Source organism: Sturnira hondurensis, unplaced genomic scaffold (genome assembly GCF_014824575.4).
Source record: "Sturnira hondurensis isolate 20B ecotype Veracruz unplaced genomic scaffold, ASM1482457v3 Scaffold0004136, whole genome shotgun sequence".
NCBI classification, from domain to species: domain Eukaryota; kingdom Metazoa; phylum Chordata; class Mammalia; order Chiroptera; family Phyllostomidae; genus Sturnira; species Sturnira hondurensis.
The window spans coordinates 51,940,684-51,968,498 of record NW_028076767.1 but is presented as its reverse complement, the minus strand read 5'-3'; the positions used below and the strand labels follow the sequence as shown (position 1 = coordinate 51,968,498).

General features: G+C 42.0%; 1 protein-coding gene across 1 annotated transcript in view; it reads right to left on the bottom strand.

Annotated features, from left to right (window-relative positions):
* DPP4 (dipeptidyl peptidase 4) overlaps positions 1–25,037 on the bottom strand; it is an 83,893-nt gene extending 58,856 nt beyond the window's left edge. Inside the window, exons 1-4 of the mRNA XM_037044583.1 lie at positions 24,509–25,037; positions 23,921–24,008; positions 1,274–1,369; positions 798–889 (exon numbers count right to left, since the gene is read on the bottom strand). Coding sequence (XP_036900478.1) covers positions 798–889; positions 1,274–1,369; positions 23,921–24,008; positions 24,509–24,514 — 282 coding nt within the window. The 5' untranslated portion in view covers positions 24,515–25,037. The remainder of the gene's footprint in view (positions 1–797; positions 890–1,273; positions 1,370–23,920; positions 24,009–24,508) is intronic.
* Positions 25,038–27,815: the final 2,778 nt, after the last annotated feature.

Here is a 27,815-nt window from a genome sequence, read left to right as displayed (position 1 = left end):
ACAGGGAAGGATGGAGGAATCAAGGGGTATTGTGACTTGGAGGAGAGCACTATTGACCGAGATTGGGAACTCAGGAAGAGGAATAGGATGCTTTGGGTTTGATAGGAGAGTGAAGGGGAAATAACTAGTTTAGTGTGGAGTACAGAGTTTTAAATGCTCGCAGACCATTCATGTACAGAAGAAAACAAACAGAAAGAAATAAAGATTTTTCAGGGGTGTCCAACCTGTGGCCTCTGGGCTGTATTCAGCTTAGGATGGCTGTGAATGCAGCCCAACCCAAAATCATAAATTTACTTAAAACACTCTGAGATTTTTTTGTGTGTGTGACTACGTCTCACAATGCATTTAATGTGTGGCTCAAGACAGCTCTTCCTCCTCCAGTGTGGCGTAGAGATGCCAAAGGTTGGACACCCCTGGTACATCTTGAGCAGAGGTTAGTGTTAAAAAAAAAAGTGTGTGCTGGGGAATTAAGGTGAGAAAGAGAGGCTGAGGCAAGATGTGGACATGCATGAAATTTACTGAAGGAGAACACGCAAAATGAGGAGGGAGGCCAGCAAATGAAGACTGAACCCTGAGCACACTTACATTTAGGAGTGTGGGCAGAGAAGGAAGAATTGTCAAAGGAGACTAAAAAGTAGCCAAGGCAGGGAACATTCCAAGGAGTAGAGAAAGATCCACTGTCATATGCTGCAGAGAGAGTCCAACAGCGTGAAACAATAGCACTCGGGAATTAAAAGGTGTGGAAAAAGTCCCCGGAATTTCCTTAAAGGATGAATTAATTATGGGATGGAACATACAAATGTGCTGTTCTCCAACAAAACAGAGCTGTCTCCACGTTCGGCATTGAATAGCAAGATATTGTTTTCTTGTTTGTAGAGATATTCGTGGTCTAAAGAGAAAAAATGGCCAGATCAACATTTCGAATTGCTATTAAACATCTCCATAAGCTAAAAATTATGCAGTTAAATTTAAGTTTGCACAAGTACTAAATAACTAAGTTTGAAAAATATTAAATGATGACTGTTACACTAGTATATGTTCCCTTTTCCACCACTTTGTCAAGGTTTCAATTCACATTTAACTTTTATAGTACATATCAAAGAAATAAGGTTTCTTTCTCACTGAAGTCCCTTTACACCCCTAGGTAGAAAAAGACTCTCTCCCATGTGGTTTAAAAAACAAGGGTATCTTCTCGGTGCCATAAAAGGGACTCAGCTTAACTACAATGAACAAAAGGATAAAAATCTGCCCGCTCCCCTGCCAAAATCCTTACCTGAAACCCACAGCAAGCTGTAGGACTTCGTTCTAAAAGTACTTTTTAAATAATCATTTAGAGTGTAGGTTCTGAGACCATCAGGTGTAGCATCACCTGTGGGTTGATAAAAAAGAGACAAATGTTCAATAAGATGAAATAACTAAAGTTTTCCATAAAATAAACAAGTGGATCTCTACAATCTATACTGGTTACAACATATAGAAGCACACTCACAAAATGCAGAGCACATTTTGAAAGATTTCAAACTGTGTGGATGGAGTGAAAATGCATTAACTGTTAAAGCACATGTAAGCGTGTGTATTTTGTTGTATATTAGTGCTATAATAGTGACCTTGATTATGAAGGTCTAGATTGGTGGCATCCAATGAAAAAATATTGTAAGTACATTTTCTAGTTAGCAACATTAAAATATTTTTAAGATGAAGTTAACCTTAATAGCATATTTTATTTAGCCCAATATATCAAAATATTTTAATGTGCAATCAATATTTAAATGTTATACTGAGATCTTTAACATTCTTTTTTAAATGATATTTTATTGATTGTGCTATTACAGTTATCCCAATTTTACTCCCTTAGTCCCCCTCTACTCTGCAACCCCACTCCCTCAGGCAATCCCTACACCATTGTTCATGTCCATGGGTCACAAATATAAGTTCTTAAGCTACTCAATTTCCTATACTGTACTTTCCATTACCGTGGCCATTGTTTATGTTCTTATTAACATCCTCACCTCTTCACCCATTCCCTCACACTCCCCTCCCATCTGGCAACCATCAAAACATCCTCCATATTCATGATTCTGTCTCTGTTCTTTTTCTTTTTTTGCTTAGTTTGTTTTTTAGATTCCATTGTTGATAGATATGTATTTATTGCTGTTTTATTGTTCATAGTTTTAATCTTCTTTTTCTTAAATATGTCCCTTCAACATTTCATATAATAATGGTTTGATGATGATGAACTCCTTTATTTTTTTTTCTTGTCTGAGAAATTCTGTTTTGACCCATTGATTCTACACAATATCTTTGCTGGGTAGAGCAATCTTAGCTATGGGTCCCTGCTTTTCATGACTTTGAATATTTTTTGCCAATCCGTTCTGGTCTACAAAGTTTCTTTTGCGTAATCAGCCAAAAGTCTTATGGGAACTCCCTGTAGGTAACTAACTTCTTTTCTTTTGCTGCTTTTAAGATTCTCTCTTTATCTTTCACTTTTGGCATTTTAATTTTAATGTGTCTTAGAGTGGGCCTTTTTGCATCTATCCTGTTTGAGACTCTCTGTGCTTCCTGGACTTGAATGTCTATTTCCTTCACCAAATCAGAAAAGTTTTCTTTCATTGTTTTTTTCAAATACCTTTCCAAATTCTTACCTTTTTCTTCTCTTTCTGGCATCCCTATGATGTGAATGTTGGAACACTTGAAGTTGTCACAAAGGCTCCTTACTCTATCTTCATTTTTCTAGATCCTTTTTTCTTTTTATTGTTCTTACTTCTTGCTTTTTGTTTCCTTACGTTCCAAATCATTGATTTGATTCTTGGCTTCATCCACTCTATTATTGTTTCTCTGTAAATTGTCCTTTATTTCAATTAGTATATTCTTCATTTCTGACTGGATCTTATTTATGCTCTTTAGGTACTCACTAAGTTCCTTAAGCATCCTTATAACCAGTGTTTTGAACTCTGTATCTGATTGACTGTTTTTCTCCATTTGGTTTAGTTCTTTCTCTGGAGTTTTAATGTGTCCTTTTATTTGGGTCATATTTCTTTGTCTCTTCATTTGGCAGCCTCCCTGTGTTTGTTTCTATGCATTAGAGCTGCTATGACTCCATCTTTTTATTTTTTTTTTAAGACTAAGTCTTTGAAATCTTGTATGTCTCTTACAATTATAGCACATACCAATCTGGCCAGGCACATTCCCAGTCAATAGCTACAAAGGCCACAGGGCCTTTCTTGAGACCCTTAGGTCTTCTTTCAAGCCCTCTCACAATGCACAGATCTTTAAGACATGCTGATTAGCCAATTCAGGGATCTTTGTTTCTATCATCACTTTTCCTTAACTTGGTGGAAGTTNTCTATGCATTAGGTAGAGCTACTATGACTCCATCTTTTTATTTTTTTAATACTAAGTCTTTGAAACCTTGTATGTCTCTTACAATTATTGCACATACCAATCTGGCCAGGCACATTCCCAGTCAATAGCTACAAAGGCCACAGGGCCTTTCTTGAGACCCTTAGGTCTTCTTTCAAGCCTTCTCACAATGCACAGATCTTTAAGACATGCTGATTAGCCAGTTCAGGGATCTTTGTTTCTATCATCACTTTTCCTTAACTTGGTGGAAGTTTTCATGAAAACTTTCCCTTGGTTCTTGGACACCTCAGCTCTACTAATTCACTGACCATTATTTTTCCATCACCTACTTTGAGTGCTACAATATTTTTCTCCATTGATCCCAAGACAGAAATGCTTTGATACTCAGCCTTCAGCGTTCTACTCTTCTTTCTATATATTATTCCTTCCAGAGAACTCCAGAGAATGTGACTTCTGGAATTTAAGGCATATTTTCCATTTAAATAAATGACAAAGTTTGCGCTTATTTTTACATGCCCCAAACACATTTTCCATGCTGGGTTCAGTCTTCTTTGTGGAGTTGTCCCCTGGTAGTCCTGTACCTACCTTATCTAAACTAATTGTCTTCCTTCCAAAAGTAGTTTTACCTAGGGAGTTTGTGTGGTTTTATCTTTTACCGGTGACCCAAATTCAAAATCTGAGAATTGTTTTTGATGTCTCTTTCTCCTTCATCATTAACCCCATCCAAATAATCCTCCTGATTCTTCCTGTGAAATCTTTTCTCCAGGTGTCCCTGCCATCGGTTTGTCTCCAATCCAATCCCTCCACTGCACCAGTGGATTTTTTCTAAACTGCCACTTTCATCCCGGAGAGCTCTTCAGTGATTCCCCAAAGCATTCAGGAAGATTCAAACTCCTCAGCCTGGTATTCACACCCTCCACAATGTAACATTAGACTCCCTTTCTAAAGTCATTTCTACTCTCTACTGCATGAACCTCCTTACCTAGTCACACTGGTCTGCCTACTGAACCCTATAGCCCTTTTGAGGCTTTTCTGCCTCTGTTCCTTGTCCTAACTCACAACTCACTTTCCTGTGATGTCTTCAACTGCTTCCCTGGCTGTCACAATCCTCCACCTTTCAATTTCTACTTCTTTTTTTTAAAGATTTTATTTATTTATTTATCTTTAGAGGGGAAGGAGAGAAACATCAATGTATGGTTGCCTTTTGTGCGACCCCTCCTGGGAGCTGGCCTGCAGGGAACTGGCCTGCAACCCAGGCATGTGCCCTGACTGGGAATTGAACCGTGATCCTCTGGTTCACAGGCCTGTGCTCAATCCACTGAGCTACGCCAGCCAGGGCCTAATTTCTACTTCTTTAATGAAGACTTCAATTCTGCCTTCTCTGACTTTTGCTACTGTGCTACTCATTTGGCTCTTACAACAAGGACTTGTGTTGATAACTGTTTTTCCATGCCTACAGCTACTGTGTCATCTACACAGCTAGGCCATGTAGGGCCTTGTTTTTGTTTTTTGCATCAACCTTAACACCTAGCACAATTCTATGCCATAGTAAGTACGCACACACACAAGAAGTTTTGGGTTTCTGTTGATTGACACAGGATATCTTCCAACAAGCATAGTAAAGATGATGTGATTCTTCTTTCTCAATCCTATATCCTCCACGGAGGATGAACCACTTAAAATCTTTTTCCAAATTCTCTACTTCTTCCACATGCATTGAAACACACACTCACAAAATCAGGCACCATCATAACATTTCTACCACTCCAGTTTACTCTTTGGGGATTGTGAAGCCAGCAGTACTTCTCTTCCTAATTTTTTACAACCTGTGGAAAGGTTATTCTTACAGGAATCCTCTTCCAAAATATGTTCTTAAGATTTTATTTCTTTGGATCTCATCACACAGTCTTAATTCTCCTTATAAAATCTTTAATCACAAGTAAATCAAATTGCTACCCTTTATTCTGTTACTTCATTGGTTTGTTAAGGCCTGGCTTGTTAATTAAGCAAAAGAGGCTTAAAAACATCCTTTTTTTTTGTCAAATTAAGCCTGCATTTTACCTCTGAAGGTTAGTAAGATATTTATGTTCGTGAGCATAAATACACCAAATGAGTAAAACTAGCCCTTGGATTTGTCCACATTCAAACAAGAGTAAAGTCTGTGCCACAAAAAACACCATTTGAAACTTATATTGGACTACAAAACTAAAAATCTAGATTTGTTCACTAAATGCCCTCAGTTGTTTGTATTCATCCAATCATTTTTCATACATCAAATATTTATAAAGTAAGTACTACTGAAATACTGTTGAGGATATATGAAGTCTGTCTGGAAAAAATCCAGGCGTTGTTAATATAATGGGAAGAGCTTGTACAACATCAATGTAACCTGGCAGCCAAGGAGAGTGGACTGGGGTACACATGTGTGAACAATGATGACTTCACTGTACTAGTCAGTGGGGGCAGTAAACAATGTTGTGTGAGCATGTGTACTGTGTGGCTGTCACATTAAAAACGAGTGAGTGAGTAGAGCAATGAATCTGCATCCAGTTTTGTGTTATGCATATTCCTCCACAGAAGCTATTCAGATAATTCAGAAGGCCACAGCTAGGAGCAACTGGTAATTGGCAGCTTCATCAGGACAACGTGCCTGCTCATGCATTATGTCTTGTGCAGACTTTTTTTGTGAAACATCAAATTACCCAGGTGACTCAGCACCCCAATTGCCTAAATCTGGTGTCCTGTGACTTCTGGCTTTTCCGAAAACTAAAATCACATTTGAAAGGGTAGAGATTTCAGACCATCAATGAGATTCAGGAATCAATGAGAGACAGGGCAGCTGATGGCAATTGGGAGAATTGTGTGAGGTCCCAAGGTGCCTACTTTGAAGGGGACTTAGGTATCATTGCCCTATGTACAGCGTTTCTTATGTCTTTTTTCAATAAATGTTTCTATTTTTTATATAACATTGCTGGATGCCTTCTGAACAGAACTCGTGTATCCCGATATCAAGAGATACTGATCTTAAATATACATAAAACACATCCAAAATTAGTACAAATTAAGATATAAACAGTTATAGACACTCACAGTCCCAACATTACCAAGATAGACCTGTAAATGTCTATGTATACCTGTACACAGAGTCTAACTCACTTTTTTATACATATACATATATTATCTACTGCAATGGGCTGAATGTGTGTGACCCCCAAGATTCATATTTGAAATTTTAACCCCAGTGTTTTAGGAGGTGGGGCATTTGGGAGGTGCTTAGGTCATGAGGGTGGAGCCCTCATGAATGGGATCAGGGCCCTTATAAAAGAGACTCCACCGGGAGAGGACACAGGAAATAGGCCCTTACCAGACACCAGACACTGAATTTGCCAGTGCCTTAGACTTCCCCACCACCAGAACTGAGAAATAAATGTTTTTGTTTAAGTCACCCAGACTACAGTAATCTGTTATAGCAGCCTGAACTGAGACATATAGAAAATAGACATATCACCACAGAACATTGGTCACTGACTTGATTTTGTAAGAAGAGAATGAATTGAGTATCTCTAATAGATCACATACAGTGTATTTACCCAGGTTTTCCAGAATAATACAATTACGCCTGGAATATTAAATTGATTGAGGTAAAATTCCCAGTGATGTTACTTGCTGCCCAGAGCACTGCTCTTCACATTCATAATGCGCCTCTCACTGAGCACTTGCCTGCCCTCCTCAGACATTGCTGGGCTCATTTTCTCATTATGCCGTAGCCTTTCTGAACCCATCCTCTGTACCAAGCTCAGTCTCCTTTCCTCTCTTAACGAGCCCAGTGTGATTTTGATCTGTCTGCTGATATTTCAGATATCAGCATTGATGCGACACCCTTGCTTTGGCCTAAGACACCCATGACAGGCTCAGGCCACCCTTGTCTTGTGTTAGGTTCACTTGGTTCCTTTGACAACCCTGCAAGTCAGCTTCCATATCCTGGCTACCCAGTGCAGAACGACATTGCTAAATTGGAGCAAGTAGAGCAACAAATGTTCCTTGTTTTTTGCCTTGCTATTTGATAAGCAGTGCACATTGGAAGACACTTTTGAAACATCTAGCTAAGCGAGTTTTGTGAGATGTAAGTGCCAAGTCCAGGTTTTGACCTTTAGCAAGTTCATAGTTTGCTGCCAAGTTACAACCTATTCTGTCAAACACTTAGAGGACACACTCGTGCCTCTCCTTCCTGCCTACTTGCTCATTCACAGGGTACTGCTGTGGCAGCAGATGAAGGTCTTTGGCTGCTTGTGTGATTTTCCTGGTGGGCCTGGGACATGTCGTTCATTTGACTTATCAGTTCAAAGGACTGTGCTAGCCAAGTAGAGCAGTTAATCATATGTTACCCATCAGCTTACCCTGGCATACGTAGAAACTCTTAGATTCATGTCTTCCTCAATTTAAAAATCAAAAAAAGTTAACAATTTTACGCTTTACTTCTTTGATGAGAGCAACTATTAAGTTGAACCATATTAAAATGCCATTTTTGCAGTTGAAAATGGTAGAACAGCAGCTTTTAAAATGGTTAAACCTGTGAATGAATTCTCATTACAGTGTGTGATATGTTTTTCATTTTAAAAAAATTTATTATTGAGTTTAGGGAGAGAGAGAAATATATATATATATATAATTTCCAGTTATTAATGCATTCATTAATGATTCTTGCAGGTCACCTGCCTGGAGAAGGAACCATAGCCTTGGAGTATCAGGACAATGACCAACTGACCAGCTGACTAACTGACCTAACCAACTGACCTCCTCAGCCAGGGCAAAGTGTGTGTATCTTAATGAATCCTTGCTATAGGATCCAAATCACTTCTGAGCATAAGTAATTCCACAATGGTAAGATCCAAGTACAAGGGTATTATAGGTCCATCGAATCTTTCTGCTTTGATCAATTGTTCCTTTAGGGCTACAGAATATTTTAAATATTTTTATACTCACTACTAATAAACTTTTTTGTTTGTATCAAGCTATGATATATAATATTTCTACTTTACAAAGATAAACTGCTTTAGTAAATAAATGGCTAATAAAATGCAACTAAAATGAAATATGCTCTATTGGTTCATAAACTCATAAAGCTGTTAAACATGGGAAAAAGTTAATCCAGTTATAAAGTTCTTGTGTTCCATATGGTAATCAGTTAACATTTTGCATTGATACTAGGGGATCAAAATGGGTGTTACTTTAGAATTTGATGTAGCAAAATAGCAGCCTTGACACAGGGACAGAAGAAGAAAAATCAAGAAGGGGGAAGGAGAAATGGACTAGAAGGTCCCTCATGGCCCATGTTACCCAGCAGCCTATGCAGGCTCCCACCCATCTATATTGATTCAACAAATACCAGTGAAGGATTTGACATTGGAGAGCCTGGAATTGAGTGAGCCCAAGTCTCATTCTCCCTTTGGGGCCTTGGGAAAATCACTGAGTCTTTCATAACTTCACTTTTGACATCTATAAAGAGGGAATAATAGCGTTACTCAGCCCATTGGGATTTGCTATGATTAAACCAGATAACATATGTAAAGTGCTGAGCTCAGGACTTAAAATTCAGAAAACGCTCCAGGTATGTCACACTATGTGCTGGGCATTCATGATACAAAGATGAATAGGAGAATCTCTCCCCTGGAGGACCTAGCAGTGGTGCTGAAGTTAGGAATTTCACTGCACTAATATAACAGCCATTTAGTTTCACCGTGTTCATATCCCAAGTGATCCTAATAAGAACATCACAATGAGAAAACATCCAGGACAAGTACAGTCTAATCATTTGTTAGGTGCTAATGAACACTACTGTCTCTCTTCGACATGGCAAATACCATCCACAGCATCCATAGTAGGAGTCCGCTGTAGGGAGGGAAAATGTTGGAGTTAGTTGACTTAGAGAATTTGTGAAGAGTGATGTTTTTCTGATTACCATACACAAGAAGCATTAGCATATAATCACAGTAATCAGCTTTGCCTTCGCAAGAAGACAAACATCAAGATATATCAAGTGGCCCCTGAAAAATGCACCGTCAGTGCATTTTTCTACAACGGGAGCTTGTAGAATGTGGGATGGCACACTTTTTAGCATTTTCTCTGAGATCAGAGTATCAGATGACCAAACTTTTGTTAAGGACATTATTAATGCATTTTCAAAGGTCTACTCTGAAAAGCCAACCAAACGGTACAATGAACATTTCTCAGAATTAACAATTTAGGAAAAAAAACCAATTTCATGGGGAGGGTTGTCTGTCATGACTCCAGCCTCACCTCCTCCTCTCTTTTCACTCTACTCCATCCACAGTGGCCTTTTGCTCTTCCACAGATACACTGGACCTATTGCTGCCTCAGAGACTTTGACCTTGCTGTACCCTCTGTCTGTAATATTCTTTTCCTCAGATATGCCCAAGGTTTGCTACTCCCTTGCCTTCCTCAGGTCTTTATTTAAAGTAGTCTTTCTTCCTTGGACTAATACTTGTGACTCCCTGCCCTCCCCAAGCCCCAGCACCACCCCTAGGTTACAACACCAGAGTCATTCTGCCTCCGCCCCTGCAGAGTCGGGAGATTCCGCAAACACAGGAAGCCTGCACTAAACAGGATGTCAGGGCTGCTGTATTCTTTTATGAAATGGAAATTGTTTTATTATTTTTTTCCTGAATACTGTCACTCCCTCTTCCCTTGTTAGGACTCTTCTGGGAGTAAACAAGACCAGTACAATAGTGGCCAAGCAATATTTACAAGGTTTTTATGTCCTACAGTGTCGACTGACATGAAGCCAGTATAATGAAAAAGAGTTGAAAGATAGAAACTTCTGAACTGTACAGATAAATGACCCAGAAACTTGTGACACATGCAACTATTTTAGCAAAGTTCTGATTTCTCCCGAACACTATTCCGAAGTAGTTGTAGTAAGACATCAGTACAAGGTGTCATAGTACCAACTAAGAGTGACTACTTTGTGTTAGGAAGAAACCTGATTAGAGAACCTCAGCATGTGAGGAACTTGGAAACTCTAGTATGGAATCATTCAAGAACTTTCCAGAAAAAATTTACAGGCATAATCAAAAATTTACAGGCACAAGTGTGCCAAGTGTGTGTCATCCATGATTCAAGAAAAAAAATGACCATTGGGAAATAAAACTGAGACAGAAATGGCCCATTCCAGGCAAAACTTTCAAGAGTGTGAGACAAGTGTTATTACAGTACTTGCCTCTGGGATGTTAAAATAATTAAAAAGTTAAAAATATACAAGAATAATAATGCTTATAGAGTTCTTCCAGTGTGTTGGGTTGTTCTAGACACTGCACACTTAATAACTTATTTTTGTCCCCATTTCACAGGTGAGGAAACTGAGGACAGATAGAATGGACAATAACTGGACTCAAAGTCTCTTGACTAGTGAGCACCAAGCCACATCTGAACTAAGCACTGTGGCTTCAAAGCCGTGATGATCACTATTCTTCTAAATAACTTAAGTACGGGGGAGAGTGACTACACCTGGTAAATGCTATGTTGGCAGTTTTTGTGAATTGGAATAGATGAATTAGACTTCCTGGAAATGACTGAATTCAAAGTTTGAAACTAGTGTCAATAGGCAGGTTGGTAACACCCGGACTTCAGTCATTCGGTGGTTACGTGGGAACACCACTTGTTCTAGTGCTCCTAAGTCAGAGGGAAACCGGTGCTGTATGAAAACCTTCTCTCTGGACTGTTCCTAAGGATGGCGATTCTGTGACTTCCTGGAAGTTATACCACCCTCGTTCTCTCTTCCCTGGTATATCCAGTAACTCCCATCATCTTTTTTTAAAAACACATAAGCCTGGCTGGTATAGCTCAGTGGATTGAGCACGGGCAGCAAACCAAAGAGTTGCTGATTCCATTCCCAGTCAAGGCACATGCCTGGGTTGCAGGCCAGGTCCCCACTAGGGGCCACATGAGAGGGGACTACACATTGATATTTCTCTCCCTTTCTTTCTTCCTCCTTTCCTCTTTCTCTAAAAACAAGTAAAATCTTTAAAAAAAAAAAACCTCATGAAAAGTATCACAAAATCTTGCTAACAGGCTTCTTTTCTTCCTTTCTTCCATATTTCCAAGATTTAAAACATAACACAATCCTGAACAACTCAGGCCCTGCAAAACATATTTTCAAGAGTATGGTGTTGTCCAGTGCAAAGATTCAATGACTCTGTTACAGTGAACGCCACCACAGAGCTCATCTTCCTCTTCTACCTGGCCCTTCCTCGCGTTCTAGTCTTCTCCTTGGCTCCCAGTGAGACCAAAGGGCCTTGCCTGTGCCTCAGGCCCTGGTCTTCTTGATTTGTTAGGGACCTCGTTTTCATCTCTTCCTCCTCAGCATCTTCAATTATTTTCACGGCTTATTTCTACCTGTCCTTCAGCCTGCCTGGGTGTATCCATCTTTAAAAAAATATTTACCTGATCCTGTCACTCCTCAGGCTGTTTCTTCTCTAGTAAACAGTCTACGTCTGTGGCTTTCGTTTTCGCATGGTCCCTCCGTGAGTGTCTCGATCGACCCCTTTCTATTTATAGCATTTTTCCCTCCTCGTCATCTTTAATGCTTGTCTTCTATACCATATATTTTGCCAACTAATCAAATAATTGTATACCATTATTTAAATATTTAATCTAAACAGTCTTGACTAAATGTAAGCTGGAAGAATGAATTGATTTTATCTTGACACACAGCTGTTAGCACTGTGCTCTAGGGACAGGAGATACACATGACTTAGTACTGGACAACTTTACCTTATATTTATGAGAGTAATATGAGTATTTTAATCAGAATTAAAGCAACATTAAACATTTTTATCAACAAATATTTTTTTAAAAAAGAAAAAAATTTTTATATAAGCCCTAAGATAGTGCCTTTAATTCACCAAATACTTGTCAGGCTCTATTGGGTTGAAGAGCATCTCCCCTTCCCCACCCAAAATCATGTCTAGCTAGAATCTTAGAACATGAATTTATTTGGAAATAGGGATTTGCACATGCCATCGGTTAAGATGATGTCATACTGAATTAGGGTGAGCCCTTAATCCAATGACTAATGTTCTTACAAGAAGGCATGTGAAGACATGCTTTTGTTGACTTGGAAGACAGATAAGACCATGTGGAGACACAGAAGAAAGAAGGCCATATGGAGATGGAAGCAGAATTTGGAGCCATACAGCAGCAAGCCGAGGAACACCAAGGATTTGCTACAGACCAGCAGAAGCTAAGAAGAGGCAAAGAAGGGTTATCCTCTGGAGTATTCAGAGGAAGCAAGACCCTGCCAACACCTTGATTTTTAACTTTAGCCTCCACAACTTTGAGAGAATAAGTTTTTGTTGTTTTAAGCTACCCTGTGTATGGCAATTTGTTACGGCTGCCCTGGGAAACTAGTAAAAGCACTCACCGGGTTCTTCAGGGTTGAAGGTACTAGATATAAAGGTGCTTTGAACATGAAAAACCCTTGCACGCAGAAAGCTTCCCCTACTGGGGGATACACAGGGACAAATAGTAAGTAAGTAATGCACATGTTAGGTGGTAAGTGCCACAGAGAAAACAAAGCAGGGAAGGGGAAAAGGAGTGTCGGGTTTGGGGGCACTGCTGTGTTCACCAGTATGGTGAGGGGAAGTCCCACCGATAAGGTGGCATTTTAGCAGAGACCTGAACGAGGTGAGGGCGTGAGCAATGGACAGCCCTAGGAAAGAGGGTTCCTGGCAGAAAGAGCAGCAAAGTGTAAAAGGTCAGAGGCAGGGTAAGTGAGCAAATGGGAGACAGTAGGAGAGGCACTCGGAGAGGCAAGGCCATGGAGCTCAAATCCCAGGGGCCTTGTTTGCTGGTCATTGTGAGGATTCTTGTGTTTATTCTGAGAGGGGTGGGAAGCCACCAAATGGTTCTGAGCAGAGAAGGATGGAATCTGACTTAGGTTTGAAAGCGATTGCTGTATTACTTTTCTATTGCTGCACAACAAATGTAGTGGCTTAACACAACAGAGGCCTATTAGCTCAGAGTTCTATAGGTCTGAAGCCCAGCCTGATGTGGCTGGGTTCTCTGCTCAGGGTCATGGGGCTGAAATCAAGGTGTTGGCTGGGCTGAGTTCTCATCTGGAAGCTCTGGAGAAAAAGCTGCCTTCCAGTTCGTGCAGGTTGTTGGTAGGATTCAGTTCCACATGGGTGTAGAACTGGGGCCCTTCTTTCCTTGCTGGCTGCCAGCCAGAGGTCCCTCTGACCTATTGCAGGCCACCCATATTCCTTGCCATCTGGTCCCTTCTATCTTCCAAGTCAGCAATGGCACATCCAATCTTTTATTGTGCCTAAAATCTCTGAGTACCCCTCCTGTGAGCAGCCAGAAAAGCCCTGCTTTTAAAAGAGTCGTGTGATTAGGTCAGGCCCGTCAGGTCCCCTCCCTTTCTGAAAGTGGAGTGTACTGTAGAACATAATCTAGTTACCAGAAATGAATCCATCATACTCACAATCTCAGAGATGAGGCAGAAATTGGTACATAGGAAAAAGTGAGAAAATTTTGGGAGTCATTTAAAATTCTGTCTACCACAATCACCTTATCTGTTTATGTTGAAAATATAATAATGTAAGGAGGTAAGGGAAGAAATAGGGAGATTTTTATAGTAATTCAGATGAAAGGCAATGCTGTCTTGGCCTAAGGTGCTGGCAGTGAAGGTGGTGAGATACAGTCAAATTCTGAACGAATATGAAGGGAGAAGTGATAGAATTTGATGCCCGGTTGCATATTGATTGTGAATGAAAGAGAGGGGTTAAGGTGAACTGCATGGATTTTGGCTTCAGCAGCTGGAAGAAATGGAATTGCTGTTTGCTGAGACAATATGTACAAAGGGAGGAGTAGATTTGAACGGACAAAGACTTTTGAAAGCTGCTTCTTGAGATTCCAAAAAACATCCAGATAGAGCTGTGTTCTTAGTAGCTACATATACGCACATAGGGATCTATGCTCAGGAAAGGGATCTAATTCAGGAAAGGGATCTAATTCAGGAAAGGGATCTGGCCTGGATATAAAAATTGGGGTATTGTTGGGTTATAGATGGTGTTTAAGGCCCTGAGAGCGAATGAGATCACCTAGCGAAAAGAGGGAAGAGGGTCCAGGATGGAGCCCTGGAGAGTGGTTCAAGGTTAGAAGTCAGACACGAGGAGGAACTCCTAAGGGAGCATGTAGAAGAGTGGAAGGGAATTAGGAGAGAGGGGGACCCCAGACGGAGGTGGAGAAGGAGGACGGTAACTGACCAGGCATGAGAGACTCAGAGGAAAAACGGAGCTCTGCGTTTAGTAACACAGAGATTAGAGACTTTGATGAGAATAGAGCTGTTTTAGTGGCTGGGTGAAGATAAACCTTATTCCAATGTAGTTAAGAGGGAGCCAGGAGAGACACTGCACACAGAGCAAACTCGCTGAGGAGTTTTGTGGCACACAGAGCAGGCAAAGGGACTGGGAGATGGGCAGAGATCTGGGGTCTGAAGGGGGAGGTCCTCTCTCCCTTCTTTCTAGGACGTGAGAGATTAAAGCACGTTTATATAGAGGGAGGGAAAATGGCCATGCAGCAGGCAAGGGAAGTAGCTGGAGACAAGTCTTTGAGGAGGCTAAAGGGGACTGGGTCAGTGCAAAAAGGGGAGCTGGCCTTGGGCAGGTGCTGGGGAGTTCATCCATTGCCCTGGGAGAGGTCGTGCAGGTGAGTGCACAGGTGCTTACAGGCTGGAGGGAAATGAGGAATTTATTTTGGTGGCTTTCTGATGACTTTCGTTTTCTCATGAAAATAGGAAGCAATGTCATCAGCTAAGAAAGAGCATGGGGAGGGGGCCTGGAGGCTTAGGAAGAGGAGACACAGGAGAGTCTACCAGGAGAGTAGGCAGGTGAGCAAGTGGGGAACATGGAGGCTCTGCTGGTCAGTACCAAGGGGCCACATGGTGTTGGGTTATGGATTTGATTTTCAGGACAGTTAAGCCATTTTCATTTCAGTGAATCATTTTCATGCAGTTAATTTTTTCCTCCTTGGAAATATTGCTACCAAGATTTGAGTCATCAGATTATTTTTGTCCATATCAGATCAAACAGATGGTAGCTTCTAGACATTGTGAAGTTATTTTGCTTATTTTTATTTATTTACTTATTTTATTTCATGGCCATGAATTATTTCAAATTCTTCTTTCTAGGTCAACTTTTGCAGATCTAGCTTTTACCATGTATTTTTAAGTTTTGTCCATTTTATTTTATGTTGACTGCTTGTGCTACATTTTCCCATTATGAATTAGATAAAATATGAGAGCTTGTATGTGCTTTTTATGAGAAAATTGAGAGTAATTTCCCTCAGGTGTTTCTGACCCAGTCTATTATATAGTCTCAGATTTATATCTTAAATGTTGTAAAATCCAATCTCCCCTATTCTTTATCATTTTGCATGACAGGAGAAAGCAAGTGTCAGGTTCAAACTGCTCTCAGGATAAAAAAGGCAACATCTGAACACCCTGTTTTGCAATAAACTCACGTGGGTAGGAAAGAAAGTGAGAAGAGGGGAAGGACAGAATTATATGCTCAGATTCTTTGGCGATAGGTGCTGGCTTGACATCTATTTTCTTTTGTTAGTGAACTAAATCTTTTTAATGTAATAAAGAAAGAGCAATAATAAAAATATAATATGCCTACATGACAACCCCCAATTCTTTCTTTTAGAATTCCCAATTCAATTTAGGTAATTAACCTTCCTCTTCCACCTTTTTCTTCCATGGGCTAAGGAAGGAGTTTCCTCATTATCTCAGAAAGGTGAATCTTGATTAATCTAGTGAGTCCAAAGCTTGGTAATCCATTCCCTTTGCCAATGATCAGTTTTGAAGGGAACAAGACACACAAATCTGGCCAAAAAGACATGAAGGAACATCTGCCTTGGGCTGAAGAACTTCTGGAAATGGATTTTGTCTTTGATAAAACAGGTTATGCATGAGGAACAGTGTCCCCTTCTGCCTTGTGAAATAGCAGTGTGAGCAAACGCTATGTTGCTGTGGCAGCCAAGCTTGAGAACGAAAGCCAACCACAGTCTGAGACTGAAATGCAGAGCTGAAGGACAGAACAAATCTGGGTCCTTGAGAATGTTGTCGGATCACTGTGGTAACTGTCTTAATTCCTCACTTCCAATGACATAAAAAGCTAATGATAACACCATAAGAAAACTCCCAATTTTTAGCAAACTGTGGTCAGGTTTTCTGTTGTTACTTGTAGTCCAAAACATCCCGATACACTCTTCATACAGGATGAGGGGCTGTGCATCGTTGAGCAGTGCCCGCTAGGTGTCTGCATGCCTGGATGCCAGTCTGACGGGGGCACGATTGGAAGGCGTGTATTCAGGCCTGTAAACTGTTAACTCTTCACTCTTGGTTGCCTTCTGTGCACACTTCCCTGGACAGCATTTTTCATTCACTTTTTAATACTGCCAAAGTGCTCTGATCATTTGCTAGAAAGACATTTAGTACTTTTTGTTGTAGTTAATGTTTATGTTTCCTTTAAAATTGTGAATTACTTGGGGACAAAGTCCTTATCACTTTTATATCTCTAGTGACCACCAAAGTGCCCGACACACAGATAATCCTCGATAAGTATGTGCTGACTTGGAGAATTACCTCTTTAGACATGTGTGTGCCGGGTACATGATTCAGAAGGCCCTCCTGAGCTCTGCAGTGGAAAGAGGAGGCAAATTCAGTAGGAAGACAGAGTTAGGTCAGGGGAGCCATTGCAGATTAGCTCTTGTCAGAAGGATAGATTCATGAGAGCAAGAGAGAATTCTCTACTTTGATGATCCAGCAAGCTGTTCAAGGAGTCATCCCTGTCTCTATTCTTCCTCACTCTTCACTTTTCCATACATTATGACTTACCTCCAAAATACATCCTGCCTTTTTTCAAATACATTTCCTATGCTACCACCCACTCCAATCTGCCATCTCTCACCTGGACAAGCCACCTCTCATCATCCCCCTCCACCACTACCTACACGGAAGTCAGAGACATATTACGGAAGCGGAAATAAGATCCTGCTACACTTAGGCTTAGAAATAAAAAGAAATGCCTTTCTGTGTCCTGCCATCCTCTCCAGCACACTGTTTTTGTCCTGTCTGCTGTTACTCGGTGTTTGCCTGCTGCCTACTGCCCCATGGACTGTAAAGGACCATGGCAGGGGTCCTGATATCTACTCTTTAGGACCAGGTCCCTGTCCATGCAATGATATCTGCCATGCTGGAAACATTCAGTGCGTGTTGAGGAGTTAACAAATATGGAACCTGGCCACTACAGGGACTTAGCCCTGAGGAGATTTTAAGTGGAATAAACAAATAAAGAAAAACCACAGGAAAATAGAAGCCATCCATTAAACTCGTGGACCTGAGCTTGAGCAGGTGGGGCTGTACACAGCTGAGGAAAGCAAGAAGAGGAGATATCAGCCCTACCAAGGTGGTATTAAGGTGACAGGAGCCACCCAGCCAGTTTCGGGCGAACCAGTGTGAAGTTAGGGAAGGGGCGGGTGGTAGGATCCACCAGATACCCACTCCTCAGACCCCCTTTTCTTCCATTATAGATCCTGAGCCCCATGGCCCTTGTAATGCCAGGAATAAAGTCCCTGTTGTCTTTGGCTCTGCCTTAAGTTATTGTACTTCCGTTTCTTTGGCTTTCGATGCTGAATTATGTGACCTAAGCTTGTGGGTCTACTAACACCCCAAGTGAATGAAAATAATGAAAAAAATTGCACATTAATGTGTACCTTTAAGTAAAGCAAATGGTTTATTATTAAGTTAAGAATAAACGTCTTAGAAAATTATAATTTTGAAGTACAGTGTAAAACTTCAAATACAGTACTTGGCAAAAATAAAACCGCCAACTCAGAAGCTCTGGTTTCACTTTACTATCAGACGGAGGGACACACCCTCTATTTGAGGTCACAATGGGGCTTGGAAAACTGAGGGTAAACATATTTACAAGGTACTGATTTACAAGAATAAAAGGGCTAGCATCAAGCCATAAAACAGTGATTTATCATTAACTTAGAAAAACTCTCACCAGAGCATTTTTTATAAGAACATGCAGACTCAGGAAAAGCCAGAAGGCAAAAGACTTGGATTCCCAAGTTCTAATACTCACTCACAAAGCCCTAAACTTTTTTTAAAGTATATTTTATTGATTATGCTATTATAGTGTTCCCCTTTACCCCTTCTCCACCCTGCACCCCGCAACCTTCCAGCATTCCCTGCCCTTTGGTTCATGTCCATGGGTTGTACATATAAGTTCTTTGATTTCTCTGTTTCCTATACCATTCTTAACCTCTCCCCCATCTATTTTACGCCCACCATTTATACAAAGCCCTAAACTTCTATGCTTTCATTTCTTCAGTGTAAAAAGTCAAGATAGTGATACCTCTCTCTCTGAAATGGGTTATTTCATAAAGATCAAATGAAATAATATAGTGTGTGTTGGAAACAAAGCAAGTATGATTCTGTGCAAGCGGTAAATCTGGACTTACTACTGCTAAAAACACTAAATAAGACCAGCCAAAAATGTGGGATGTCCGTCTGGGCTGGAAGGTGTTGCCCATCTAGAACTTTAGGCAGAAAAGGAGGTGCTTTCCTTCGGAACACGTAGCATCCATGGATCAGCAGTCATGAAAATATAATATGGGCACATGGATGGGAGGTTGTGATATTCATGCTAATATGGCCTCATTAACTTTAAACTGGATCACAAGCTAACAATAACTCATGTTTAAGAACACCAGCTCTAGAGGCACATTGCCTAACCCCAACTCTGTGGAACTTAGAGCAAGTTCCTTACCTTTTTTGGTTAAGAGGGCCCCCGGTGATCTCTGCCACTAGTATTCACGCCCTTGTGTAACACCTCATCACACTGTATCAGGGTTACTTTGTATGAAGAACAGAATGCAGCAGAAGTGGTGGTTACAAACCACTGGTCACACGTATGAGGCTAGGTCATACAAGGCACTGCAGCTTCCTACTTGATTGCGCTCTAAGATGCTTCATTCTAAGGGAAGCCAGCTGTCCTGGTACACTAAGGAGAGGCCCCCATGGCGGGGCCTCTAGCTAACAACCATGTAAGAGGGTTGGGAGTGGATCCTCCAGCTCCGGTCAGCTTTTCAGATGACACCTTGACTGTAGCCTCATGGGAGACCTTGAGCCAGAGCCACCGAGCTAAGCCGCAGCCAAATTCCTGACTCACAGAAACTGTAACATAACGACACTGTTTATTGTTTTAAGTTTTGGGGTAATTCATTGTGCAGTAATAAATAAGTAAAGCACCCTCTCAGAGTTTCTGAAAATCGGGTATAAAAATGGAGATGATAATAGTAGCTTTCCAAAAGTCTGTCATAAGGATCAAATGAGAAGTATATTGGAAGCCCTCAGGCCCATACCTGGCCCAGAGGGAATAATGTTTGCTGTGACTACACCTTTGCATCCCTTCCTTTCCACAAGCAAGGCAGCCCTGCATGTATTTACAGTCCCACTCTCTGTAGGCCTCGGCACTTTAAGTCATAAAATTTCAAGTATACAGATGTAGCTCCCATCATTCCCTTCATGTTTTCTTTCTCTATCCATCATTTGGACAAACAGTCTTCCCCTTTTCTCTCTGATCCCTTTTGTGTTGAGAGGCAAGATATCTCAGAGAGAACAATCTAAGGCATATACTAGGGCTGGGAACCAAAAGCCAAAATAGCTGGCCTGAAAAGACCAACCCACTGACCTCACAGCCCTGGACGAAGGTTGACAATAGTAAACTGGGCTAGCTGCAGTCAATGTGAGCCTTTACAGAGCTCACTGTTTAGAAATTGTCCCTGATATATACAAAGCTTCCATTCAGGCTTATTTCTGTGCTTTTAAGCCTGGAATAGATCCTGGACTTCCTTAGGCAAACTTCATAGATGTTATCTTTTCTTTCTCTTGATTATTCCTGTCTCCCTCACATTTGGGTTTTCTTTTGTTATGAATGGCTGGGTGAGCAGTCAAATTTCCTATGCACTGACAAAAAGGGTATTGAGGAAAGTTACTGCTGAAGAGGTGCAAAAGAAAGAAGAAATATGTTTCTGTTCCATAATAAAATTCAATAATAAAACCATTTGTCAAACAACAAAATACAATAACAAAACTATTTGACAAATACTTAAAAAACTCAGCCTATAATATAATTTAAAGAGGGAAATATAGACATCACAAATACGGAGTGAGAATGTTTTACTGCCACTAAGCCATCATGATGATTCCTATTATTCCATTATGAGTCAAGTACTTTTATACAATTTTACAGCCGATTCTTTGGGAAACTGAATGTTTAAATATGTAACATACTTTTAATAGGATATTTGAGGCATTTAAAACAAAATACGGTATTTATTACATGTAAAGAAGGAGGTGAACTTTTCATTTTGCTTAGTTACATGCATCATTCCTGACATAAAGGAGTTTCTATTCTAAAAAAAACCGACGGTAGTACTAAGCAGTGTCTCCCTGTCTCTCATTCCCTACCGCCTTTCTGGTTATGTCTGGTTCTGCTGAAGTCATCTTTTCACATGGAAGCACTTAACTTTCTCTTAAACCAGCTTCTCAGGGGATGAACTTGGGTTTGCTCATGTCTTCCTATTTACTTTTGGCTGTTTATTTTGTTGCTTTCCACATAGCCAGCATTTTGTTTTTCTCCATCGAAATGTTTCTTCCATCCTTTTCTCTATTTTTTCCTTTCCTCTTCATTTATATTTCATCTTTCCTCTCTTACTTCCAGGTATTTGTTTGTTTTTAAACTTAAATTGATGACATACAGGACAGTTCTCGGGTGAAAACACTGGCTCATTTGTAAGAATGCTGTCCCTTACAATGGCACAGCCCAGGAATGGTGAAGCTAAGTTAGTGCATATGCTGTGATAAACCAGGACTCAAAACAAGATGATTTCCCTTTTCTCCTCAAATATACATACTGTACATGGCAATTAAGAAACATGAGGAGACAAATAACTTGAGAGGTGGTGTAAATAAAGTACACAATGAAACCACGTCTCCACCCAGTTGCCCAAGAGGCATCCTTAGCCAGACTCACCTTACTTCCTATGTTCCCAATGACCAAAGTCTAATCATTCACATTTCTCAGTAGTTCTATATAGCTTCCATATTCTGCTGTGCACCGTCGGTCTCTGGGACACTTCCCCCACCTTCTCTCCAGCCTTGCTCTACTTCGACCCACCTTCCCACTATCACACCCAACAGTTCACCCATACCCAGAATTATCCAGCAGCTTTCCATTGCCTACAGTTTAAAATTGTACTCCTTTTCTTGCTGCCTACCTTCCTCTCTTGCTGAGTCCTTCTATAATCCCAGATTAGATGATGTGATCTGTGTCCCTGTATTGATGCTCAAGACATTCACTCTGGAAAATCTTACCTCCAGAGACTGATGTTAACCATTGAAGCCTCCTCACAAAAGGACCTTCTTGTGAGAGTCTTTCCCATGATTTCCCAGAAGTTATCCTTCTAACCCCAGATAAATTTGCTCAAGCCTCTCTAAATTACCTTACTGAGTCACAATCATTGGTGGAGACACCTGAATTTCTCAAGAAGTCCTCATCAAAGAGGATACTCTTGAAATATTTGTTCAAGTTTCATTTGGAGGAGATTAAGTGCTCCTTAAGGGAGGTAATAAGACAGCCTCTCCCTAGGCTTCATGAGTCACTCAGCAAAACAAAACTCATGTATCACTGGCTGGGGTGGCTCAGTTGGTTAGAGCATTGGCTCATGCACCAAAAGGTTGCAGGTTTGATTCCCAGTCAGGGCACATATCTAGGTTGTGGGTTAGGGTGTATAGAGGAAGCAACAGATCTATGTTTCTACTTCATATATATGTCTCCCCCCTCTCTCTCTCTCTTTGCCTCCTCCCTTTTTTCTCCCTCACTCACTCTCTAAAAGAAAAAATCAATACATATTTCCTTGGGTGAGAATTAAAAAACAAAAAAACCCACCAGCAACCTGTGTAGTTTCTGTGACCAAACCCCACGGAAAATAGCTGTGTGATCCAAACCCCTAGGCAAATTTCACCACTCATTTCAAGTGGTTCATTAAGGCAAGAAAATTCCTGATAATTATCTTTACTCATTGTTCCTGTGCCTCATTGATATTTTGGAGAAAAATAGCTATTCTGGTTACTTTGATTTTTTTGCATATCTGCTTCCCACTAAACTACACTCCTTAAGGTCAAAGATCTTCACATTTATAAAATTTAATCTGTCTTTGCAGCAACTAGCACAGTGTCTGGAACACAATTTAAGACATGCATATATTTTGATCATGTGGATGGCTAGTCCTTTGGCTTTCTGTGTGTGGGAATATACAAAGTGTCACTTTATGAAAAGAGTTATATTTCTGCAGTGCACAACAAAGAGCCAAATGTAAGTGGACTGATACCATTTAACAGTCTAAAATGGCCATCACTATTGCTTTAAGTAATTAAAGTTATTATCAATAGGTCAACACACCAGGTTAGTTAACCTTTGGCATCTCTGCCCTGACCCTGAAATTGCCAGGCAAACATGGTTTTTGATAGCTCCAGAAATTAATTCTGAACAGCCACCTTAAAATCTGGATAAGACACCCTCAGAATATAGGTACTATCTACCCATTTCCTGGTTGTCTACACCGTCCAGAGTCAATGCTTCAGTTATCTGCCTAGAATGTGTAGCCCTGAAATGAAAGTGAATGTTGAAATGGAGCACTGGGCCAGAGGAAGCCAGTTCTCACTTGCTTGCATCCAATAGTGTGTATTCCATTATATGAATGCTTTATATTAAGAACTAGGGCTGAACTGGAACAGCTGCTGAGCTACAATAAGTGAAGGTGGCTTTAAAAGAAAGAACCCACCAGAGCATCACTGATTCTAACCCCCTCTGAATATTATTACACCAACTTTATGTACATCAGCTTTATGATTCAACTCTACAGTACTAACTTTTATAACTTCTATAAGTTGTCAAACAGTTATTTTCCCGCACCGCCCTCTGATGGATTGCCGTCGTTCCAGAATGGAAACTATAGGGAGGTCCTGGGCACTGTTTTCTCAAAACTGCACTCTAGGGCTTACTTTCTTATTCCTCCCCAGCCAGCCCCCGTGGCATTTCGGATCTTTAAACACTGTCTCTTTTCCTTTGAAGATCACAACCACGACCATTTACAAAATTTAATTTAAATGTATTACCAAAAAAAATCCTAAGACTTCCCCCTAATTTCAGGAAGTACGTCTTCACTACATTTAAACGCGGCGGCTGCAAGGCTCTCGCAACTTCGACGCTGGAGACCCTGCGAAGTGAGTGAAGTTAGTTGCTGCCCTAGAAGCAGCGGCAGCAACGCCTGGGAAACCTCAGCTCCAACCTGTCGCACCGGTTCCAGCCCCCAGCAAACTCCCTCGTTCTCCTCAGTGTGGCAAAACAGAACCAGATCCTGGTCTCCAATCCTGTTGTATTTCTTTTAAATATTTCAAACTTACTGCCTTTGCTCAGCAGAACCGCGGGCACTGTGATGACGGTGACGAGCGCAGCAGTCCCCAGCAGTCCCATGAGCACCTTCCATTGCGTCTGTAAGCCGGTTAGACCATATCCAATTAGAAGAAGCCCTTTAGCCCCAGTCTGGATAAGAGGGTCGGGGCCTAGGCTGCACCTGTGTCAGCCGAATTTGCCTGTGGGCGCGCTTTGGAAGAGGGTCCAAGTGGGTTGGGAGTGTTTGGAGTGAGCCAGTCGGAAGAAGTAAGAGCGGTTGCCCTTGAACTTGTGGCCTCTGAGCACTCTATGCCTGCACGTCAGAAGCCAAGCGAGGGTTCAGGAGCATGTTTAATGGGTGGTTCTCCGGGTCGTCCAAGCCTCAGTGCTTGGGTCTAGCAGAAACCTCCCTGGTCCAAGAGCCAGGCGAGAGCTCTGTGGCGTCCCTTCACCTGTCAGAGGGTGGTCCTGGAACTTCCGCCTAATGGGAGGCCCTGGTCCGTTTCCGAGAGGTGCTGGGGACAATTTGGGGAGGGTTTGGTGAAGAGGCACCTACAGCTCAACCCTGGGGCTGGGGAAGCAAGAGGCGCGCTACTCACCTTCATCTTCAGCGTCTCCTCGGAACTGAGCGTCTGGAGCGGGGAGGGCAGGCAGAAGTCAGGCTAGCCACCCAGATGCGCGTCCAGCCCTGCCGCTAGCAAGTTTCGGCCGGGAGTTAAACATTAGTGAGAGTTCCGCAGCTACGTATAAAAGGCCGCGGGGCAGGCTGCGGGAGAAGGCGCGCCAACTCGGGACACCGGCATCCCGGCCGTGGGGGCGCCCGAGAGACACCTCCCGCGGGCTGTGCCGGGCGACGGCCGGAGCGCGCAGGGTGCGGAGTTCCGGGGACTCGCGGGGGCGGTTGTGAGACCCTAGTGCGAGGGGTACGCTGGTGCCCAGCATCCGACGTGCACTCTGAGGTTACCGACGCCGGGACCGTGGTCCGTTTTATGAGAGCAAAACCTTCGAGCTAGGCTCCTGCAACCTCGCGAGGGCAGGCGAAGGAGCCGAGTCCAGACAAGGCTCAGCAGAGGCACAGAACTCACACTGCTGGCAGCTGGAACGAAAATCCAGGTCTCTGTCTCTTGCCAGTGAATGCCTTGTTGGGGGAGTAGTTGGGTGTTTAAAGCTTCCAGAAGGCAAAAAGAAAGAAAAGGTGATTGTTCACATGCGAATGAATCTTAGACTAATTATCTGAATTCACCCTCAGCAGGGGATTTCCGGTTTGTCTTGTAGGCTTACCTTCTCATTAAGATGCCAAAATAATAACACTAACACTTGTGTGAAACTTACTCCCCNCCCCCCCACCCCCCCCCCCCCCCCCCCCCCCCCCCCCCCCCCGCCCCAGGTGCTGCTCTGAGAATTTACTGTGTTTATTTTACAGGAAGGAAGCCTAGGCACAGAGAGGTTAAGTCACCGGGCCACTTCCCGCAGCTAGGAAGTCGTGGAGCATGAATTCAGAACCATGTTCTTAACCACTGCCCTACGTGGCCTCTCATCTTCCAGTCTTGCAAAAAAGATTTGGAAGAGAAAACTGGCAGATGTGGCTTGGCCTTCATCCAGCTCCCCTTTATGCCCTGTAGGTTTGTTTATTCACCCATTCATTCATCTCCACATCCTCCCATTTATTCCGTCCATTCCTCTAATAGCTAAGGGGCAGATATTAGTACCTCTAATGTACCAGACTCTCTTTCAGAAGCCGAGGTAGAGAAAAAGAACAGCGCAGATGAGGCCTGTGCACTTGGCACTTTCAGTATAAAACACACAGGTACACATTTGCCTTTAGGGTCCTTCTCTTGAGGATAAGTGCTACTCTTACCTTCCAAAAGGTTTCTTCTGTTTGTTCACTGCAGCGGAAAACCAAAGCCTCCCTGTCCACAGTTAGAGGTAAAAAAAATTAAAAATGCAAAGTTTTATAGAGCATTAAAACGATGGATAAATTCAAATTTCCCGTCTTTATCTCCATTTCAGACTTTGCTTCTGCACTCAGGGACCTTTCCCCTCTTGACCTCTAGCTGCTGAGGATACGTGCATACACTTACACACACCCACCTCCGGAGGCTCAACCTGAACTCTTTACCTTCTCCATCACCCTACCCACCTTTCTCTGATCATCTCTGTGTCTTCATTAAAAGGAACCTCATTCATCACTTACAAAAACTGAAAGCTTTAGTCATTTCAGGTTTTCTTCTCTACTGTCCTGCTATTTGCTTGGCCACCAATTCTGCCTTTACAAGTCTCTTTCAGATTGTTCTGCTCCTTCCTCTTCCAACTGCTGGCCAGTCAGCCAGTGTTGCTGGAGCTGTGACAACAGACCATCTAACAAGGACTACAAGGAACAGTGCCATACTGGGTGGCTCAGTGTTGGGCTCTGCTCTCTCCAGTTTGTATGCTCAGCAATGGAGGAAGGAAGCTGCAAGTCACATCAGCCTTGGGGAGAGACATCCATACATCTGAGGCTATGCTTACTTCGCCTCCTACACCACCGTACAGCCAGCAAGCTCTAGAGAGGCTGAGGAGAGGCGGGGTGATGTCTGTGGACTTGGGGCTCATTTCACAAAATTCTTTCACATATTTCCTCACCCAGATCCCTTTGCCACCAGTCTTTCAATCTTGTTTTGTTTTTGTTTTGTTTTGTTTTTAAATCTCTGGGAAACAGCTGGCTGACACATTAGCCACCACTTACTTGTGAGTTAGTATAATCTTATAATAGATCATCTCTACATGCAAAATGCAAAAACAGATGTACTACTCAAAGTTCTGTCTGCTAAGATTTCTCTTTCTGCTGTATTTCTGGGCATCCCTGAGAGCGGCTGTGGTGTAGCAGCCATCCACTTCATGACAGGTACCAACTTACTTTGCAAAAGGCCCACTCTTCTGTCCCCTGTTGCTTGGTTATACAGTACTCTCCACAAAAACTATAGGTGTGTGATGAGAGAAAAACACTGAAGAGGCCCCATGAAGTCCAAACTCTCTACTCATGCAAACTTTAAAAAAATACTTTATTTAGGCATGACTTGTGTGGCTCAGTGGATTGAGCGCCAAACTGAGAACCAACGGATCGCCGGTTCGATTCCCAGTCAGGGCACATGCTTGGTTGCAGTCCAGGTCCCTCCCTGGTGGGGGACGCGTGAGAGGCAACCACACTTAATGTTTCTCTTCCTCTCTTTCTTCCTCCCTTACTCCTCTCTAAAAAAGAGTAAAATAAAATATTTAAAACAATACTTTATTTACTTAATTATGTTTAGAGAGAAAGAGAAGGAGAGAAACATTGATTGATTGCCTCTTGTAGATGCCCCAACTGGGACCAAACCCACAATCCAGGCATATGCCCTGACCAGGAATTGAACTGGTGACCTTTTGCTTTGTGGGCCAATGGCCAACCCACTGAGCCACACTGGTCAGGGCTCATGTTAACTTCTTGTGCCTCTGGAACACTTAGGCTCTTCTCCTAATCATTTAGATACCATTTCACTTACAAATGGGATGCTGCTGAACATGCCCAACTATCATTTGGTGGATCAGGTAGCAATCAGTTGTAGAGTTACTTGGTGTTATGAGTTGAATTGTGTCCCCTCCAAAAAAGATATGTCGGACTCCTTATCCTCAGTATTTTAGAAAGTGACCTTTAGAGATCAGGTCTTTGCAGGAGTAAAAAGGTTAAAAAGAAGTCATTAAGGGAGGGCTCTAGTCAAATATGACCAGCGTCCTCATAAAAAGCGGAAATTTGGACACAGGCACACACAGAGAGAAGATGATGTGTGAAGGCACATGGGGAGAAGGCAGTCAGCGACCAGACAAGGAGAGAAGCTTGGAACACACCCTTCCGTCACAGATCTCAGAAGGAACCAACCTTGTCAACCCCTC